Raw genomic sequence first — 20,221 nt, forward strand, 5'->3', positions numbered from 1 at the left:
ACTCAGTCAAACGCTTTAGAAATTATGAATTTAGGTTAATCCCAATAGATAAAATCAGTACACTCGTTCACTTACTGATGTTATATTCGCAGACGATTGCTTCATTGAATCCCTCTGCAAGGTCTCACATTTTTTACTTGTATATGAGATGATTGATAATTATGGATCGTTCAACTCTCTAGTAGCACTAGAATAATCAATATATTAATTCAAGTGTACACTTGAATAATCTAGAAACCAATCCTAAACCTTATACATTGAAAAGAAAATCGAGAAGATGATAAAAATTTCAAAAAACCTTAAATACTAATTAGGTTTCACGCCCAAAACATAGAATTCATTCTTAATTAATAAAAGCATAACTATGCGTGATTAACGATTTCCCAGTTGTAAACCCTAGACTATTTAATGTAAAATAAAAGGGTATATCAGATGTGAAAACTTAATTAAAAACTTACGTAGAAGCCTCCTTAAATAGGTATCCAAATTGTAAACGTGCGTACATGAATCCCAGTAAAAGTAATGTGTCAAAACTCACCAAAAATAGCCAAAGAAGTCCACGCCCAAAACACGGTCGTGAGAAGAATTGTTTGATAGTCACTCAGCTTGCGTTATTAATTGCGAAACTGTCTTAGAAAAAACTATAACCCCCTACCAGATTGTTTTTTTTTTCCCTGGGAGAAGTATCACGGACAATATAATTATAGCACATGAACTTGTTGACTCCATGAATAAGATTAGAGAAAAAAAGGGTTGGATGACTATGAAACTAGACATGTCAAAGGCTTTTGACAGAGTAGAATGACCTTTTCTGTTAATTGCATTGAAAAAGCTAGGTTTCTGTGATGCTTTTTGCATGACGATTGAACAATGTATAAGTACTGTTTCTACATCTATTCTTTTGAATGAATAACCTGTTGATCCTTTCATTAAGATTAACTGTGATGCAACTTTTGATGATCTTACTAAATCAGTGAGCATTGGACTAATATGTAAGAATCTTGGAGGTAATGTAGATGGAGCTAGATGCTGCAAGACTAAGGCACTAGACCCAGAACAAGCGGAAGCAAAATCTTTTCTTGAAACAACATTATGGGAAAGGCAAAAAGGATACAACTACAAGAATGTGCACTTGGAGGGAGATTGTTTAAATGTTATCAATGCTTTAAATGGTAGATTGGTTCAATAAAATGGACCACAAAAAACTTCGTCATTGACTGTGGTAATGTTTTAAATTCTTTTAATAGTTGGAAATGCACATATGTGCGTAGAGATGTTAACCATGTTGCTCATAAGATTGCAAAACATGGTAAAGACATTAAGTCTGAGGAGGAATACTTCTTACTGGCAATTTAGATATCACCTCGTAAGAAGTATTATAAACCTATGGCATTTTTGTTGGGAACTAATAGAGTGGAAGACTTAAGTATGGAAAACCTGCTACTACAGAGGAAGCAACTCTTGTACTGGCTCGGTTATTGCTAACAACATTATGTAAAGTTTAAGGATTCAGATTTATTCTTGTGCAGAAAATGATGATTTAATAACGTTCTTTCAACGGAAACTTATCACCAAAAACGAATGAGCGGAAAGTTTGAATTGGAGGTTCACTTGGTTTTGTCTCATACAAGGTTTGAGATACGTTCAACCGTCATTGCATGACCATGAGCACCTACCTCTGTATATTGGCGTTGACCGTTGTTTTTCCGTCATGATGGTTTTTGTCTTTTTCTTGGATGTTGAATACACTGTATGAACAATGCCCAACTTTGGTTTTATACTACTATAGGGTGATCACCAAGAGGTAGATCATACCAAGACATTCCAAAACTTTATAGACTGGATTTTGTTTCTTCGCCAACCTTTATTAACGATAATAAAATTTGCACTGACATCTGATCAAATTTTTAATTCGTCTAAAGTTCTTGTGAATGGAGCCTAAGATGATAAGAAAACGCCTCTCTCTTTCCGTGCTCTATATCTAGCTATTTGAGTAGGCTAGGGTTATGAATTCATGTCCTTACAGTTGTAAATTTGAAACACAACAAATGCACACAACAAAAGAATTATTATTACATTGATAAGCACATTAATATACAATGCACTTAGAATTCAAGTACAACAAAAACCAACTGTTGAAGTTGAATGGAAAAGAACAAACGCATTCGAGCGCTACAAATCGGGGACAGAAATAAACAAAAGAAAACGCATGCAAGAACGATTCACAAATGAGAGCCATATAATGATGGCTCCCTTCCCTGTGGTCCATAAGGATTATGAAATCACTGAATAAGGCTGACCTGATACTTAGTAAACCCCATTGCAATCATACAAACCAAAGTCAGCACCATATCCATGGTGATGAGGGAGAGAACAAGTGTGGATCTGATGGTTTTAAATAGTAAGTTTTGTTTCAAAGGTGATAGTAGAGCTGCCTTCACTATAAAATGTACGACTACTACTCATTCCAGGATTTTTCCCCGGTAAATATTAAGTGAGCAACAATTCATCCGCTCGATCAGCAACCTTACTTTTGAGGTTGTCAATAGCATCACTTAACTGTTCCAACTCATGCACCCCTAAATCATCAATAGGATCTCACCAAAACTGTTTCTTATTTTCTTTCATCATCTTTTTTAATTCCGCTCCTCTTTTTTTCTCGGTTTCCAACCTGCTAAGTGCTTCGTATACTCTCTGTTGAGTTCACGAATTTTGGCTTCACGATGAGCCGTGACAAGTGGAGTTGGATGAGAATTTCCAGAGAGGTAGCGGTCGATGATATTGTGAGGATGAGTGAAAGAAAAAGGTTTTCCAGCGGGTGAAAATACGATGATAGCAATCTCAGCACCACAAAGGGTAGAAAGTTCATGAGCCTTCTTAAAAACACCTCCTCTACGTTTAGAGAAGGTAACTTGTCTTGCATCTTCTTTCTCAATTCTTTTGATTTCAATTTTCTGTCGACCCATGCTTGGTTTTCTTGTCGCTGCCATGATGCAAATGCAAAATTTGGGATATTCTTTGCGTTCGTTTCTCTCTTCGGGTGGTGATAGTAAAAAGAGATGTGAAGGAGATGGAGATTTAAAGGGGTCGAGACTTGTGAGTTGTGTATGATGTACGCAATATTGTCTCTTAAAAATAATAGTTGTCTGATTTAAATTCATTCATTAATTAAATATTTAGAGTCTTAATTCTTTTTTATTACCATTTTTACAGTAAGAAAGAAACAAATCTTATCTAGTGAGTGCATGTAGTACTTAGTTTTGATGACCCTTCCATTTGTAAATGTCTGTATTCATTTCACCTTATAATTAGCGCTGTAATGGGCAAGTTTTTAACTGATGCATTTAGGGCAGGTAATAAAATGGAAACGTTTTGAGAATGAATCTTAGAACTAATTAAATTTAGATCTAAGCAATCTATCTAGTCTAGTTTTGGTCATTTTTTGTTGGATCATTTTATTTTTGACACCTGATATATATCATAAAATCCGTGTTTTCAGATGGATTGCACAAACAATCTATGTGCCTGCCATGCAGCCATGGCATGCATCTAATTTAGGTATCCCTCTCAAAGTAATGATCATTCGATTTATTTGATACAAACATTGAGCCGTGACGAACATGCCATTCCTTCTCTTGACCATTTAGTTACACAGGCTGCGTTAAACCCACGGCCTATCGTACCTTTTACCCAGCCCCGAACAAAAAATATCTATCTTTTATTTGGAAATATAAAGTTATATGCCTTGCAAATAAGTTATGTTTAATTAAGCATCACAACTTTAGTAATTTTTTGTATATCTATTCTTGCTCTAATCAGGAAAAGAGAATAACTCTAATCGGGAAAAGAGGAAAAAAAAAATACAAGTTTAGTATCTATTCTAACTCTAATATGCGTTGTCTCTTCTCTATTAGAGTTAGAATAGGTATACTAAAAATTTCTTGATTTTCGATCAGAATTTATCTAATCGAAACTAAGATTGAGGGAGCCTGTTCTAAATCTAATTTCATTTGAAACTCAATAACCTAATATAATCATAAATTTCCATAATCAATCTTAGTTTCGGTTAGACTTGATTTCTAACAGCATCCCTCGAACTGATACTATGTAAGGTGCTCATTCCCAACGTTACTCGCAACTTGAGAAGCGTTTCATTCTTTAACGTCTTTGTGAAAATATGTACAACTTGTTCATCATTTTGACAGAACTCCATGATTATGTCATTGTCATATATATACCTCACAAATGTAGTGATACTTGATATCAACATGCTTGTGTCTTCCATGTTATACTGAATTCTTTGTGAGTACTATAGCTGAATTGTTATCGCTACAGGGAACTATCTTCTCATGATTAAATGACTTCAACATCTTTCTTAACCATATGACTTGAGTAGCATAAGAAGGAGCAACCATATATTCTGCTTCTGGAGTCGACAAAGTAACCACCTATTGCTTCTTTGATGACTATGAGAAAAATCCTGATCGGAAATCTGATGCGTGTTGTAACAAATTACTAAAAATATAATCCATTAGTTAATTAATAATATAGCAGTATTAAGGATCGTTTTTATTGAGAGTTGTACGTGTAATTCACAAGTCATTTGGATTAGAAAATTAAAATAAATTATTAAAATTGGGATTGGATTAATTAAACTGACTAAACAAAACAAAATAGGAATAAAAGATGATTAGGAGTAATTCGTCGTTACCAAAAAATATCTCGCGTAGTATATTCATCTACTTTTCGTTAGAATCATTTATCAACAACCGTAGAATAGCATGTACGCTTAGCTATCCCAATAGTTTCTAGTATCACTAGTAACAAGCACGCTTAGTCTATGGATTCTATCCACCTTAGTCGCCATGAAGTAAGCTCTCAAAATGTAACTCAGTCAAACGTTTTAGAAATTATGAATTTAGGTTAACCCAATAGATAACTTAGTATGCTCGGTTCACTTACAGATGTTGTCTTTGCACACGGTTGCTTCATTGAATCCCTCTGCAGGGTCTCATATTTTTTACTTATATAGGAGATGATTGATAATTACCGATCGTTCAACACTCTACTAGCAATAGAATGATCAATATATTAATTCAAGTGTATATTTGAATAATCTAGAAACCAATCGTAAACCTTTTACATAGAAAAGAAAATCGACAAGATAATAAAAATCTCAAAAAACCTTAAATACTAATTAGGTTTCACGCCCAAAACATCGAATTCATCCTTAATTAATAAATACATAAATACAGGTGATTAAATGATTTTCCGGTTGTAAACCCTAGACTATTTTATGTAAAATAAAAGTGTATATGTGAAAACTTAACTAAAAACTCACGTAAAAGCCTCTAAAGGTATCCAAATTGTAGACGTGCGTGCATGAATCCCGGTAAAACTAAGGTGCCAAAACTCACCAGAAATAGCCAAAAGATGTCCACGCCAAAATACGGTCGTGAGAAGAATTGTTAGACAACCACTGAGCTTGCGTTATTAATTATTGAAACCAGGCCCAATGTGTTTAGACTTTGGCTTGTCAGTCTGCCAAATCTGACAGTCATATTCTTCTTGCTCAAGTGGCAATAAATTTTTATCCTCCGACACATCCATCTCGCGAACATCCAAAGTTCCTAAATTTTAATTTTTTTCGCTGAAGTCTCGGACACATTTGTGACATAGAAAATTAGTTTTTTCTGGAATGATCAATATATTAATTCAAGTGTACACTTGAATAATCTGGAAACCAATCATAAACCTTATACATAGAAAACAAAATCGACAAGATGATAAAAATTTCAATAAACCTTAAATACTAATTAGGTTTCACGCCCGAAATATAGAATTCATCCTTAATTAATAAAAACATAAACTACACGTGATTAACGATTTCCCAGTTGAAAATCCTAGACTATTTAATGTAAAATAAAAGTGTATATCAGATGTGAAAACTTAATTAAAAACTTATGTAGAAGCCTCCTTAAATATGTATTCAAATTTTAGACGTGCGTGCATGAATCCCGGTAAAATTAAGGTGTCAAAACTCACCAAAAATATCCAAAAGAAGTCCACGCCCAAAATACGGTCGTGAGAAGAATTGCTGGACAACCACTGAGCTTGAGTTATTAATTGTTGAAACCAAGCCCAACGCGTTTAAACTTTGGCTTGTCAGTCTGCCAAAACTGACAGTCATATTCTTCTTGCTCAAGTGGCAATAAATCTTTATCCTCCGACACATTCACCTCGAGAAAATCCAAAGTTCCTGGATTTTAAATTTTTTCATTGAAGTCTCAGACACACTTGTGACCGAGAAAATTAGTTTTTTCTTGAATTTGCAACCCGCTGAGGACATTTTATCTCCTTATAGCATTTTCAATGGAATGTTCTAGAATTCCTAAATTGTAGGCCACGTAAGATTTTATTACATTCTGAGAAGAAAAAAAACGTCTCCAACGAGAACCTCTAAAGACAATGTAAATATATCGTGGAAGGTGGCTACAATTACATCCTCTGTGAGATCCTCTGTTTTTAGAGGATCTCTTTTAGGATGTGAGCAATCCAAATTAGCAATTTTAATGAAAATAAATAGTCAAACGGTTAAATCTTTAAAAGCACAAGATCCTCTAACCAATATTCTTAATACACGTGGACTATTAATTCACTTCAAAACTTATTGGTTGGAGAAGATCTCTCTTATATTCTTAAATTTATGTAATTTTGATCGTAAGGATGTTTTCAAGGGAATAACACGTCGGAAAGATCCCGAGGATCCATTGGAGATGCTCTTAGTTTGACCAATTTCATTTTCTACCATATTTCTCATCGACATACAGTAACATCATCTAACTCCCACCCCATTTTGAACAAGCTATTCTCTGTTGAACCCGTGAATCTGCATCACAAGTCGTCATAATGGCAGCAACCACAATTTACTATGTCTTCCATATCGCGACCATCATATCATTGCTAACGTCATTGATCACTGCTAAACCAAAGATACATACTATTCTCCACAACATCATCCAACTTCATCTCCAATCTCTGTCAACCACCGGAAGTATACCATCATCAGCATGTATCGTGATTTGAGATCATTAATTTGCATTCCTTGTTCACTATCATTGCTAATATCGACAACAATTCAAACCCACAAAGAGATCATTATATTCTTCCCTATTATTCGAGCATCCAATACTTCTGCCATCAATGACATGCAACAAGAAAAATCTTCTTGTCGTCAATCTTCAATAGTCTTCTATACCTGCAAAATGACAAACTTGATTGCTGACTTATGATCGGTCACCCATAGAATAGAGTCTGTTACCAATGGATGATCACAAGTCAATGCTAAACTCGTTTGAGTTACCTTATGTCATAAGAGAATGCTCTCAAGAATAACTAAACTAGGTGCAAATAAAACGCTAACCACCGTTAGTCAATCAAATCAATAACCAAAAACTAAAATGTCATTCGAGTTTCCCACCAACGATACTAGTAGAAGCTTTTTGACCCCAAAGAAGTCTTTAAACTAGCGATCGCAAGAGATTTCGCCTAATTAGGTTACTCTTCTCTCGAACATAATATTATGAGAAGACTATTAGTCGGCTACACCAGAAACAACAAAGATGAAGTTTGCCTGACTCAGGATAAGTTTGTGAGAAGAACAAACTTTACAATTTTTAGATCAAGGTAGTTTGGACACCAAGGAATTTCCATAACCGAATATATTCTTAAGATATGCAATAAAACACCTAATTTCGGTTTTATAAATTCCAACCAATATCCAACTATATAACGGAAATCTTCATGGACTACTCAATACTCCCTCCTTTCCATTTTAAATGAGTTTTAGGGTTATTTTTTGTTCCACAATACTTGATAGTTTTCATATTTGTCTCACAAAACTACCAACCCTAACATTTTGTATTGGAACTATAAATTTATTTTTAAATACACTAATAGCATCTAATGTTTGAAGACTTTTCTCAAGGGTATGAATAGAATTTTTTTTAGATCTCTCTCCATTTCTTAATCTGCATGAAAACTCCTAAAACATCATCTAAAGTGGAACAAAGGGAGTATTATCTAGCACTTAACCAATATATATTTCCATAGATATGTTTTGATTGCTGGTAAAACATATTAATTTCGAAATCTCAAAAAGATTCTATACTATTTCAGTTTGGGATTTCACCTTGAGTATCAAGGTACATCTTTGAACAATTAAGAAATAAGATTTCAGCACATGTTCAAATTACTCACTATGTCGACATCTTGAACTTTTCTATTTTCCAAACCCAATCTCCAAATCACACAAACCCTAAAGTGTATGTGACTTAGAGAAATCGGTTTTGCCTATTGGGACCAGTTCTACCATGATACCTAAAGCAAGTTAAGATCAGTTCTACCTTGACTCCCAATAAAAGTAGGGCTTGGTTCTACCTTTTCTCTTTTATACCTACTACAAGGTGATCATCACCAAAAGGTAGATTGTGAAAGGACAAATAGTCCCACATCGGTATAATGCGCTTAATCAACTTAAATATAGTATGGAAGGTCCGCTCCACTCATTGCCAATTGGTTTTGAGTTGGATGCCCGCAGACTTTAACATGGTATCAGAGCTAAGCTCCAGACCCAGACCTGCGTACGCCGGGTGTAGGCCGAGTTACTGGCCTAAGTGTTTAACCTACTTTGTCACTTGTACACCCGGGGTGTAGGCCAGTGCCGATACTGGCCGAGGTGTTACCTCCTGATTTAGTCACTCACCTGTGTACACTCGTACGTAGGTCCACGTGTGAGGCCTAGTGACTGGCCTTACACGTGAGGGGGCGTGTGAAAGGACAAATAGTCCCACATCGCTATAGTTTGCTTAATTAACTTAAATATAATATGGAAGGGTCACTCCCCTCATTGCCAATTGGTTTTGAGTTGGATGCCCGCAGACTTTAACATAGATCATACCAAGACATACCAAAATTTTAGACCGGAAGTTGTTTCTTTGCCAACCTTTATTAAAGATAGTAAAATTGCACTCACATCTAATCGAATTTTCCATTCGTCTAGAGTTCCTACGAAAGGAGAGATGATGATGATTACTAAGAGAACGCCTCTCTTTTCTTGTTCTGTATGTAGCTATTTGAGTAGGGTTATGAATTCATGTCCTCAGAGTTGTAAATATGAAACACAACAAATGCTCACGTTTAGGAATTAAAAGGATTATTATTATTACATTGATAAGCACATTAATATACAATGCACTTAGAATTCAAGTACAACAAAAGCCGACTGTTGAATGGGAAAGAACAAACGCATTCCAGCGCAACAAATCGGGGACAGAAATAAACAAAAGCAAACGCATGCAAGAACGAATCATAAATTTTTTTTTTTGGTCGGTAAATAGAATTATATTAAGAAAAAGACAATTTACAAACTCTGCAAAGTAGAAGCCACCAAGCAGGGGAAAAGGAAACACAACAAAGAAAACCAAAACCCAAGGAAAGACTAGGGAGGGTCAAAGAACAGACCTTTCCGGTTAGAAATCACATCATGATGCAAAATATTTGTACAGGTTAAATTCTTAGCAGCCCAATGAAAAGCGCTGATTTTAGAATCAGCAATGATAGCCTTCACAGTGCGTTTCTTGCCATTAAAAGTGCGGGCATTTCTCTCGTTCCAAACGTTCCAACAAACGCTGGCAGGGATCCTCTTCCATATCTCCTTCCCATTATTTTGAGTGGCCACAGATGACCAGTTCTTAAACAAATTTAACAGGGATGAGAAAGTAGGAAACTGCACATTTGCTTGAGCGAAAAAGTAATCCCAAACTTAATGAGTGAACCGACAATTCCAGAAGAGGTGAGTACCAGATTCCAACACATTATTGCACAGAGAACATAAATTTGTTGCCGACGAGCCTCCAAAAACAGACAAAGCGCAATTTCTATGCTGCAGATTGTCAATGGTAGGAAGACTATCAAGAACAAGTTGCCAAAGGAAAAATCCAATTTTATGAGGCCAAGCATTGGACCAAATTTTCTTTCTAGGAAAAGAAGGATTGCTGGTAGTTAAGGTGTCTAGCTGATAGGCAGACTTAACTGAGAAAGCTCCTGAAAATTCACCAACCCAAACAAGCTCGTCATCTTCATCGAGAGAAAAGACTATACTGTTAAGAATTGGAGTCAAAACAGTAAATTCAGCAATCTCAGCATCGTATAAACGTCTGCGGGTACCGAAGTTCCAATAACATCCAGAATCATCAGGAACATAAAGTTGGAGCAGGGAGCAATGTTTGCTATTAGATATCTCATACAACCTTGGAAAAGTTTCAGCAAACGGACCTTGTGCGCACTATTTATCTTCCCAAAAGCGATTTTTATCACCCCTTCCTATTTTGAATTGAGTAAACTTGAAGAAGTCCTCTGCAACCTTATAAATGTTCCTTCACAAGCTTACACCATGAGAACTTGTTGGTTTCTTAGTCCTCCAACCAAGATCAGAGCATCCATACTTTTCAAAAGTAATTTTAGCCCACAAAGAATTTCTTTCCTTTCCAAGACGCCACCACCACTTCATAAGTAACACCTTATTCATACTATTTAGTTTCCGAATACCTAACCCACCATGATCAAGAGGTTTACGGACTTTGGACCAGCCTACCCAATGGGTTTTTCTCTTGTCTTCAGAATTATGCCATAAGAAGTCTCTAATTGTTTTCTCAATTTTATTAACAACTGATTTCGGAACCATGAAAAGAGAGAAATAATAAACAGGCAAACTTAGAAGCACACTTTTAATTAGAGTAAGTTTACCTGCCTTTGTTAAAGAGCTTCTCTTCCAGGAGGCTAATCTAGCTTTGCAAGTTTCAATTACTCTATCCCATTTAGATTTCGAAAGACTTTGCTCACCAAGAGGTAAACCGAGATAAATGGAAGGAAAAGCTTCACAAGAACACCCAAAGACAGCTGCCAAAGTGTTGAGATTATTCACTTCACCGACTGCAAAGAGACTGCACTTACTGAAATTTGTGCTTAAACCTGAGGCGAACTAGAACGATAAGAGAATATACTTTAAAAATCTAACTTGCTCCAGGTCCGCGTCAAGAAAAACCAAAGTGTCATCTGCAAATTGCAGATGACTAATGGTGGTGCCTCCATTCTTAACACTGAAACCACCTACTTTACCAGCACATGAAGCTTTAGAGAACATAATGTTTAAGACTTCAGAGACGAGCAAGAAAAGAAACGGAGAAAGAGGATCGCCTTGACGAAGACCCTTCTCGCTGAGAAATTTCCCGCAAGAGCTTCCATTTACTAGAATAGAAAAGGGTATTTTTTCAATACAACCTTTAATCCACATTCTCCAAATTTGTCCGAAACCCATTTGCTGAAGAACTTCGTCGACAAAGGACCATTTAACATTGTCGAAAGCCTTTTCAAGGTCGATTTTACAAATCAGCCCCGGCTTTTTAGATTTCAACCTGGAGTCTAGACATTCATTAGCTATTAATATGCTGTCCAAGATTTGACGACCTTTAATAAAGGCTGTTTGAGAATTGGAGACGAGCTTTGGCAACAGCAACTTCAACCTTTCAGCGAGAACTTTTGATATAGCTTTGAAGACCGTATTGGAAAGGCTGATTGGCCTAAGGTCCTTTATCTCTTCCACCACAGATTTCTTTGGAAGCAGAGAGATAAAAGTGGACTTAAGCCTCCAGTCGATAAAACCCGAGCTTTCGAATTTCCTAACCACTTCCATGATATCATTCTTCATAAAACTCCAGCACTTCACAATAACATTGACTTGGAACCCATCAGGCCCTGGAGCTCTATCTTGCCCCAGTCTTTTAAGAGCAAGCAAAACTTCCTCTTCTTCAATTCTTTTCTCGAGAATTCACACTTTCCTCTTCAGAAATTGAATTAAGACCGAGATTAGAAAGAGAGACTTGAAAATCATCCTTCAATTTAAATCTCTCTTGAAAATGAGAGACAATACTATAGTGTTTTTATCTTCCACCCAAGAACCCTCAATACGCAGCTTGGAGAAAGTATTCCTCCTCCTTCGAGACTTAGCAATTCTGTGATAATATTTGGTGTTCCGATCACCCTCCATCTGCCACTGGATTCTAGATTTAGCCCTGTAGTGCATCTCTTGCATATCTGCAATGTCCTCAAACTTGAGCTTTAGGTGGTTCCTAGTATCAAGTTGATCCATAGAGATAGAACCCTCATCGGCCAACTGATCTAGAAGTTTAATCTGATCGAGAGTCCGTTCAAATTTTCTATCAATATTTCCGAAGACTTCTTTATTCCAGACCCTTATCTTGGCCTTTAACAACTGGAATTTTTTAGCCAATTGAAATCCCGGAAAACCGCTGACTACAAAAGAGTTCCACCATTCAGCCATAAGATCCAAAAGAGAGTTTTCAAACAGCCACATACCTTCGAATCTCCAAGGTGGAGGACCCCAGTCTTCGATATTGCAACTCAATAAGATTGGTTTGTGGTCAGACATAGGCCTAGCCATAGCCTTGACAGAGATACATGGGAAATGATCCTCCCATCCTCCATTTATAACGAATCTATCCAGCTTGCTACTAGTAAAAGAAGAAGAGCTACCAATCCAAGTATAGCGGGAACCTTGAATACGTATATCAATAAGGTCATGAATGTCGAAGAAATGCCCAAAATCCTGCATACCCCTTGAAGTCCTCGAGCAACCTTGCCTCTCGTGCATTAGTCTGACCTCATTGAAATCTCCACAAATACACCAGGGTAAAGACCATATGTCATTCATAATGGACAATTCCTTCCACAACCTTTGCCTTTCCATTGTACCACAAGGACCATAAACACCAGAGAAAAGCCAATGGAAATTGTCAATACAATTCCTGAAACCAATATTAATAGAAAATGTACCCACAATATGATCAACCATACTAACAATATTAGGGTTCCATAAAACTAAAATACCCCCTGACCTACCAATAGAGTCTAGAGCAATCCATTCAACTAGACCAGGCCCCCAAATCTGCTTAACAATGGAATCACTGCAAGTGGTAAGCAAAGTTTCTTGAAACACAATGATGTCAGGTTTGTGTAACATACACCACCTTTTCACCCTTCCCGTTCTCTTAATATCCCTAAGGCTTTTAACATTCCAAGTAATAATTTATAACATAATAAACAACTTTTCAGAAGAGAGAAACCCAAAAGAGAACAAAGAAATTAAACTAGAGGAGGTACCTCCCTGCATTCAAAATTGAACGCAGATGGATTCTTCACTGCAGACCTTATCAGCATTCTAACAATATCATCGATATCACCCTTATTACCGATACCAGAAATATCGTTCACGGCCTTAATCAACTCAATTGCAGGCAAAAACCTATCTTTCATGTATTGTATGACCACTATTTCTTTCTCCTTATCCACCAAAGCTTGAGCAAAAAACTCCGAGGGAGGAGTGCTAATTGGAGGATAGTTTTGAGAAATACCTTGATTCCCCAGAGCTGATGAAATTGAGCCCGATACCACGATTTCATCTCTGACCCTATCAATTGGATTTGAGTTGGAGTGGAATTCACTGATGTCATCTAGAGACTCAAAATTTTCACACCTTAATTGAGATTCTTCAACAAAGGAATCATCAGCACCGCCAGAAACAGCTGCTGCCTTGGAAGACGAATCAGAAGAATAACCCCCATGAGATTGAATTTCGGCAGAACTCTCGCTGAAAAAGTTTTCTTCTCTTGGCGAACTAATAGAATCAGTGGAAGCAGAAGAGATAGAAATATCTTCAAGATTGATTTTAGAGTTCACCTGTCGATTAACAACCCCGGTGGGAAGTACACCGTGGTTTTTCGTTTTAATAATCGATGGAAATTGGGCTGGATCAGAATTTGACCGAGTTAAATTTCTATATGGGCCACTAACTTGTTCCAGAATAAGCCCATTGCAAATAAACTCAGAAGGGCGAAGAACTCTAGCAGGTATAGAGAGTGGAGAAGATCGCAGCACGTCATTAAAAGACCTCACCCTCCCCTTTTCTTTGTCTTTGTCCATATATTTTGAATGAGTACTTTTATCAACCGTAGCACTCATTTATGAGAACGAATCATAAATGAGAGCCATACAATGATGGCTCCCTTCCCTGTGGTGCATAGAGATTATGAAATCACTGCATAAGGCTGACCTGATACTCAGTAAAGCCCGTTGCGCCCATACAAACCGAAGTCAGTACCATATCCATGATGAGGGAGGGAAGAAGTGTGGATCTGCTGATGGTTTGGAATGATAGTTGGTTTTGTTTCAAAGGTAATAGTAGAACTATTTTCACTATGAGATGTACCATTACTACTCATTCCAGGATTTTTCCCTGGTAAATATGAAGTGAGCAACAGTTCATCTGCTCGATCAGCAACCTTAATCTTGAGGTCGTCAATAGCAGCACTTAATTGTTCCAACTCATGCACCCCTAAATCATCAATATTTTCCCACCAAAATTGTTTCTTATTTTCTTTCATCATCTTTTTTAACTCCGCTCCTCTTTTTTTCTCAGCTTCCAACCTGCTAAGTGCTTCAGTATACTCTCTGTTGAGTTCACGAATTTTGGCTTCATGATGAGCCGCGACAAGTGGAGTTGGAGACATGTTATTCGCCTGACGAGAATTTCCAGAGAGGTAGCGGTCGATAATATTGTGAGGATGAGTGAAAGAAAAAGGTTTTCCAGCGGGTGAAAAAACGATGATAGCAATCTCAGCACCACAAAGGGTAGAAAGTTCATGAGCCTTCTTAAAAACACCTCCTCTACGTTTAGAGAAGGTAACTTGTCTTGCATCTTCTTTCTCAATTCTTTTGATTTCGATTTTTTGTCGACCCATGCTTGGTTTTCTTGTCACTGCCATGACGAAAATGAAGTTTGGGATATTCTCTGTGTTCTTTTCTCTCTTCGAGTGGTGATATTGTGGTGAACAAGAGAAGATGAAGGAGATGGGATATAAAGGGGCCGAGGCTTGTGAGTAGTTATGTACGTGAATTGTCTCTTACAAATAATAGTTGTCTGATTTAATTCATTCATTAATTCAATATTTAGAGTATTAATTTTTTATTTATTACCATTTCTATAAAGTAAGTAAAAGAAAGAAACAAATCTTATCTAGCGAGTGACAAAACTAATTATGTGCATGATGCATGTAATTATTTTCAAAACCCTTCCATTTCTAAACGTCTGTATTCATTCAACCTAATAACTAGCACTTTAATTGGCAAGTTTTTAACTGATGCATTTAGGTAAGGTAGTAAAATGGAATATGTTTTGAGAATGAATCTTAGAACTAATTAAATATAAATCTAAGCAATATAGTCTGGTTTGGTCATCTTTTGTTGGATCACTAATCATACTTTTGACACCTAATATATCATGAAGTCCATGTTTTCAGATGCATTGCAAAAAAGATCTATATGCCTGCCGTGGCCTAAATCTCAAAGTAATGGTCATTGGATTCCATGTTTTGCATGCAGTGACCAGGTATTAACTATTTGAGACGTGAACACTGGGACGCGCCAAAAACGGCCATTCCTTGTCTTGACCATTTTAGTTATACAGGCTGCGTTTAATCAAAGTAGCCCTTGCCTGGGTGAACACTGTCTAATATGTGGTTGTCGCACATAGTACGTACTAATTTTCCTTCACTCTTGCTTGGATCATCTTCCATCTCTTTGCCGCATTCTTCTATCCCTAAGGATTTCAATGAAACCGTACTGTTTATATGAGGAATCGTATCAAAAGTCATAGGGTACTCCACAATACTTCTTAAATCTTTAATTTGAGGGTCATAACAACATAGAGTGTGTAAATAAGACCAGATCAAAAGTTTGTTATTCTTCGTGAATGCGAGAGGCTCAAAAAAGTTGCTTGTATGGCCAAACCACCGCATGCTATAATCCAGGCTCCATCTCCAGGAATCGCAATCCTTTCCTATCTGACTGCAATTATTTTGTGTATTTTTGAGTGACCATATCTCCACGTTTTCACCTTTCTTTGAATGAACAATACAAAGGCACCCTCTCACAACCTTCAGTTGATGGGAAATATTACGTTCACTGAGAAATGGTGGTTTTGGGAGAATATAGAACTCTTCGCTTGCTAAATCCAAAGCCAAAATATTTTTTTCACAATCAACCCTGAAGTAAAGAGTTTCGTTGGCAAGGACACCTGGGTAAGAGTCCATGCTATGTTCTATCTCCCCAATTTCTCTCCATCCACTGGAGTTGCCAAGAGTGTATATCTGGACAAGTCCTTTACCTCGATAGACAGGGTAGTAAATTCTAACGACCTTGTACACATCAAGCGTACGAAGGTAGCCGAATCCACCTGCAATATCTTGAACCTTCTTGTCGACTTTTGGAAGATAGACGTATTCTCCGGTGACGGGATTGCATATGTAGATAGGATCTGCGTAGGGTACATATAAACAAACCAGGCCGTTGCAAGAACCAACCATCTCGTAGTCTAAAAGATTACCACCCTTAACAATTGGAAGATGGTTGATCTTCTTAGCGGTTGTTTTAAAAGTACCGCAGTCACCATAAGATCATCAAAGTCTCCGTAGTAGAATCCAAGTTGTTTTTCCTCTGTTGACTGAACCATGAAGAGAACACCTACCTTTACATCATTGAGAAGTGTTTTCCATGACTTGCAGACTAGTTTGCATGTTAATATTGAATCAGGAGTCGCACGGGAAAGAATTTCGGATATTATATCCTCGGGAAGGACCTCCATCAGATTCTTCAACCTTAAAAGAAAACAAGTACTTTGAGTTCAAACTAACGAATTCTGCATGGTGATCACTTTGGTGAAAATTAGAGCACGTACGAGGAGGGTTCGAATAATCCAACCTTAAATTACGAAAGAGATCGGTCAACAATCCTTGTTAGAGTAATAGAGTTCGGAAAATGGGTCATTTGTCCAAATATTTTTAAATCACTGTTCAAATGGACGAGTAAAAAATAGTTTGGGTGAAATGGCAAAAAAAAAAACAGTAAGGATGAAACCAGTTTCATCCTAGCTTAAATTTAAAAAATAGCAAAGATGAAACTGGATACATCCTGTGTAAATTAAAAATAAGAAAAAATATTTGAAAATGGGCACGATGAAACTGGTTACATCCTGCTTATTTTTACATTTTTGTCCATTTAAACAGTATCAAAATCTAACTGTCCATTTCACCCAGAAATTATTGATTTTGATTTTTTAACCAATTTTGTGAATAGAGTTGGACTACGATTATATTTCCCGACGTGCCAAAAATAACTTAAATCAAGGTGGCCACCAGTGACCAGTACCATGCCAAAAAAATAAAGTCCGAACTCTATTGTGATACGAATGCCGTTTATGGTCCGAACCCAACGCCGTGTAAGTAGAGCAGAATAGTCTGAATGTGGGTCTCACATTACAGATTATTCTTTTCATTTTGTAGGTACTTTTTTTTCGCGTTCTTGGAGAAAAAAATATTGAAAGTCTCATATATCTACACTGCCAAGCCACATAGGCATAGCCCAAGGAGTTTCTTATGTATTATCGGATTATTTGTTTATTTTGAATCGTGTGGTCTTGGAATAGCCTTATGATTGGGTTACTACATTTTTAGCTCAAATTAGATTCTGGGGCTGCGATCACCATATTTAATTCCAGAAACCTACCATAGTGTCTTCGGGCATAAATATCAACTTTAATCCCCGTGATTTAAGAAAGCGAAAATTGTAATTGACTCACTAATTAGGTCGATTTGTATACTGAGTTCATTTTTGAGTGTTTTTTTTGCCCCATATACACTTTATCCTAACCGTGTTTATTAAGTTAACCTAATGTATAATTTTTGGAACGGAAATTCAAGGGAATAAAATCAGATTTTTTATCATCACTCACAACCAAAAACACCATTAAACCCTAAACTCCAGAAGTAATGCTAGAAAATATAGAACAACAAAGGGTCATGTACGAGGAAATATGGGTGTCGATTTGTTAACAAAATTGAAATACGACATATGGTGGGAACAAAAAAAAAACGAAAAGGGTTCGTCTGGCTCGACTATCGATCAATGGTCACTGCATAACTGGCTTTGGATTTGGTTTTCAATGATCACTACATAATATGGAGTAGGCTGCCTTTACGATGAAATATAGATTTCCACTGTATGGAAGGAGAAGTATAAATAAGAAATAAGCGTTTAACCGGTTTGGAGCTTGATTTGTGAGTTAAGCTTGGTCTGCAAGCATGTGAAGGGAGCGTGTGAAGGATAAATTTGTCCGAGTCAAAATTCATTATAGGAATTGACCTAGTCAGTGAGTCAACTACGATTTTCGCTTTTCTCAGATCCATTTTTGCTCTCCCTTTAACAAAAATCATGAATTTTGAGAAGTTAACTTCTCAGCTCATTGTTTTGCTAACAAAGGCTCCAATCTTAGTAGGCAATATCATTCTCAACCAGATTCTTTGCCAAAACTTGAATCGCCAACTGGCACTTTCTTCAGGTTTTGTTAGTTTGGTCTCTCTGGTCACTGGTCACTGGTCAGTTGTTGTCTGAGGTTTTTTCTTTTTAGCCTTGATTTGTGCCTAGTCTGTCCTGTCAAGTTACTTTTTTATGCCTTTTGTTGGGCCTTTTCTTGTTGCAATTTTAATGTTATTGTTTTTTGAAATATGGCTGCCATTCCGAATAGAAACTTTGATTTACTAATCAGCTAACAAAATCCACCAATGATAGTGATACGAAACTCAAACATTAAATGTCGATACAAGCACTGACAAACTCAAATTAAGCGGTAAAAACGTATAAATAATATGCTAGCCAACGATATTTGCCACAAATATGTCATATACACTAATGTGTTGAAGGATCTCATCCTACACTGATTAACACTTATTTCCTTTATCTTGGTTCCAGTCACATTCTTGAAAGATAAAAATGTTTACATGATCACACACCACTTTTCTTCATGATAGGGGATGGTGTTAATGATCAAAAGCAATTTATCCCGAAATTGAAAATGCCAGGTCTGAGCAAAGCATACCTCCCAGACTGATGGTTGCTCCCTGAAGTTCCGACTCCATTGGAGATGCGGAGCAGATGTTAACGCCCCATGCTCGCGCAGCCTTGTGCAAGAGGCTACAAGAGTGGTATCACCCTTTTCACCGGAGTTAAGTAACAAACATTAGAGAATTGTCAGTTAAAACTTGAAGCTAAACTCATCTCTGGAGGACATACAAGTTGAAAACGGAACTTCTCTACTTTTCAAAGATTAATATAGAGAGATTTTTAAAATAATTCACACTTGTTTTGCATCTGACTCACTAACTCACATGTGTAAGATAAGCTACATTCTTCTCTTCCTGAACAATAAGATGTCTTAGAAACCCACAATCAACTAGTTGGAAAAGCACAAGTTACCTCCATTTAATTCATGAACTAACTGATTTTCACCATGTAGGTATAAAAATCCTACTCGCCACGTGGTCAAACGAAATTAGCGAAGTAAATTTTAAAACAGAAGATCTTTTACCAACCTCCAGGGAAATGTCAGTGATGGGTCAAATCAAAGTGTCACAGCTACTTTTACGAATATCGGATATGCGAAATATAAACCCACCATGGATATCATATCTGCAAAATAAGCACTGATAGCCAACAAGCGAGAAAGCAATTGACGAAGAGACTTCCATACTAAGTGAACAGTGGTTTCTTACGAAGATGGATTGTTGCACAAGAAATGAGACAGTTGTACCGACAAGTTACCGAAGTTATCGGCGAAAAGAATGGAATAACTTTATTGAAAATGGCTTGGCGAAGTAAAAGGCAGAATCACGTGAATTGCGTGATTATCTGCAAAGTAAAATGAGTTGTACTCCACTACTCAGTTTTGCCTATACATAGAGACCTTAGTTGATTGTAAAAGCGGTTGGATATTTTGTATTAGGTGAGATCATGTTGAGAGAAGACAAATTAGGGTTCTTGTGAGTTTCAATACTTGTAATATCATCATCATCTTCATCGAGATACCTATTAAATAAATAAATAAATATTTCTAATTCGCTTACTTGAATTATGTCTTAGATCTGCTTTATTACTATCTGGGTGTACTACTTGATTTCCAGTAGTTACATTTTGGCGTCCAGAAACAAGGAACTTAAGTTGAGAGTTTACTCTCACTTGAGATCTTGAAAAGAGG

General features: G+C 36.7%; 4 protein-coding genes across 4 annotated transcripts; all 4 read right to left on the minus strand.

The window, feature by feature from the left end:
• Positions 1 to 2,490: 2,490 nt before the first annotated feature.
• LOC113315922 (agamous-like MADS-box protein AGL61) lies at positions 2,491 to 2,966 on the minus strand. Its single transcript, XM_026564184.1, has 2 exons — positions 2,672 to 2,966; positions 2,491 to 2,579 (listed from the first exon to the last, which is right to left on the minus strand). The coding sequence occupies exons 1-2, from the start codon at positions 2,964 to 2,966 to the stop codon at positions 2,491 to 2,493; spliced, it is 384 nt and encodes a 127-aa protein (XP_026419969.1).
• Positions 2,967 to 9,355: 6,389 nt separating this feature from the next.
• On the minus strand, positions 9,356 to 14,097 carry LOC113316047. The gene is made up of 2 exons (XM_026564295.1): positions 13,240 to 14,097; positions 9,356 to 13,024 (listed from the first exon to the last, which is right to left on the minus strand). The coding sequence occupies exons 1-2, from the start codon at positions 14,095 to 14,097 to the stop codon at positions 11,954 to 11,956; spliced, it is 1,929 nt and encodes a 642-aa protein (XP_026420080.1). The 3' UTR covers positions 9,356 to 11,953.
• Positions 14,098 to 14,195: 98 nt separating this feature from the next.
• On the minus strand, positions 14,196 to 14,900 carry LOC113316094 (agamous-like MADS-box protein AGL61). Its single transcript, XM_026564338.1, has one exon. It carries the CDS (start codon positions 14,898 to 14,900, stop codon positions 14,196 to 14,198), a length of 705 nt encoding a protein of 234 aa, XP_026420123.1.
• Positions 14,901 to 15,608: 708 nt separating this feature from the next.
• Positions 15,609 to 16,499, minus strand: LOC113316158 (F-box protein At3g07870-like). Its single transcript, XM_026564399.1, has one exon. The coding sequence runs from the start codon at positions 16,497 to 16,499 to the stop codon at positions 15,609 to 15,611; it is 891 nt and encodes a 296-aa protein (XP_026420184.1).
• Positions 16,500 to 20,221: the final 3,722 nt, after the last annotated feature.

Source organism: Papaver somniferum, chromosome 1 (genome assembly GCF_003573695.1).
Source record: "Papaver somniferum cultivar HN1 chromosome 1, ASM357369v1, whole genome shotgun sequence".
NCBI classification, from domain to species: domain Eukaryota; kingdom Viridiplantae; phylum Streptophyta; class Magnoliopsida; order Ranunculales; family Papaveraceae; genus Papaver; species Papaver somniferum.

What these genes read in the sequence shown, in the direction of transcription:
- LOC113316158 (XM_026564399.1), bottom strand. Translation starts at nt 16,499, where the DNA reads ATGGTTGGTTCTTGCAACGGCCTGGTTTGTTTATATGTACCCTACGCA.
- LOC113315922 (XM_026564184.1), bottom strand. Translation starts at nt 2,966, where the DNA reads ATGGGTCGACAGAAAATTGAAATCAAAAGAATTGAGAAAGAAGATGCA. An exon ending in GTATACGAAGCACTTAGCAG is followed by an intron (nt 2,580 to 2,671) that starts GTTGGAAACCGA and finishes TTGATGATTTAG; the next exon opens with GGGTGCATGAGTTGGAACAG.
- LOC113316047 (XM_026564295.1), bottom strand. Translation starts at nt 14,097, where the DNA reads ATGAGTGCTACGGTTGATAAAAGTACTCATTCAAAATATATGGACAAA. An exon ending in TCAATTTTGAATGCAGGGAG is followed by an intron (nt 13,025 to 13,239) that starts GTACCTCCTCTA and finishes ATTGTTAAGCAG; the next exon opens with ATTTGGGGGCCTGGTCTAGT.
- LOC113316094 (XM_026564338.1), bottom strand. Translation starts at nt 14,900, where the DNA reads ATGGCAGTGACAAGAAAACCAAGCATGGGTCGACAAAAAATCGAAATC.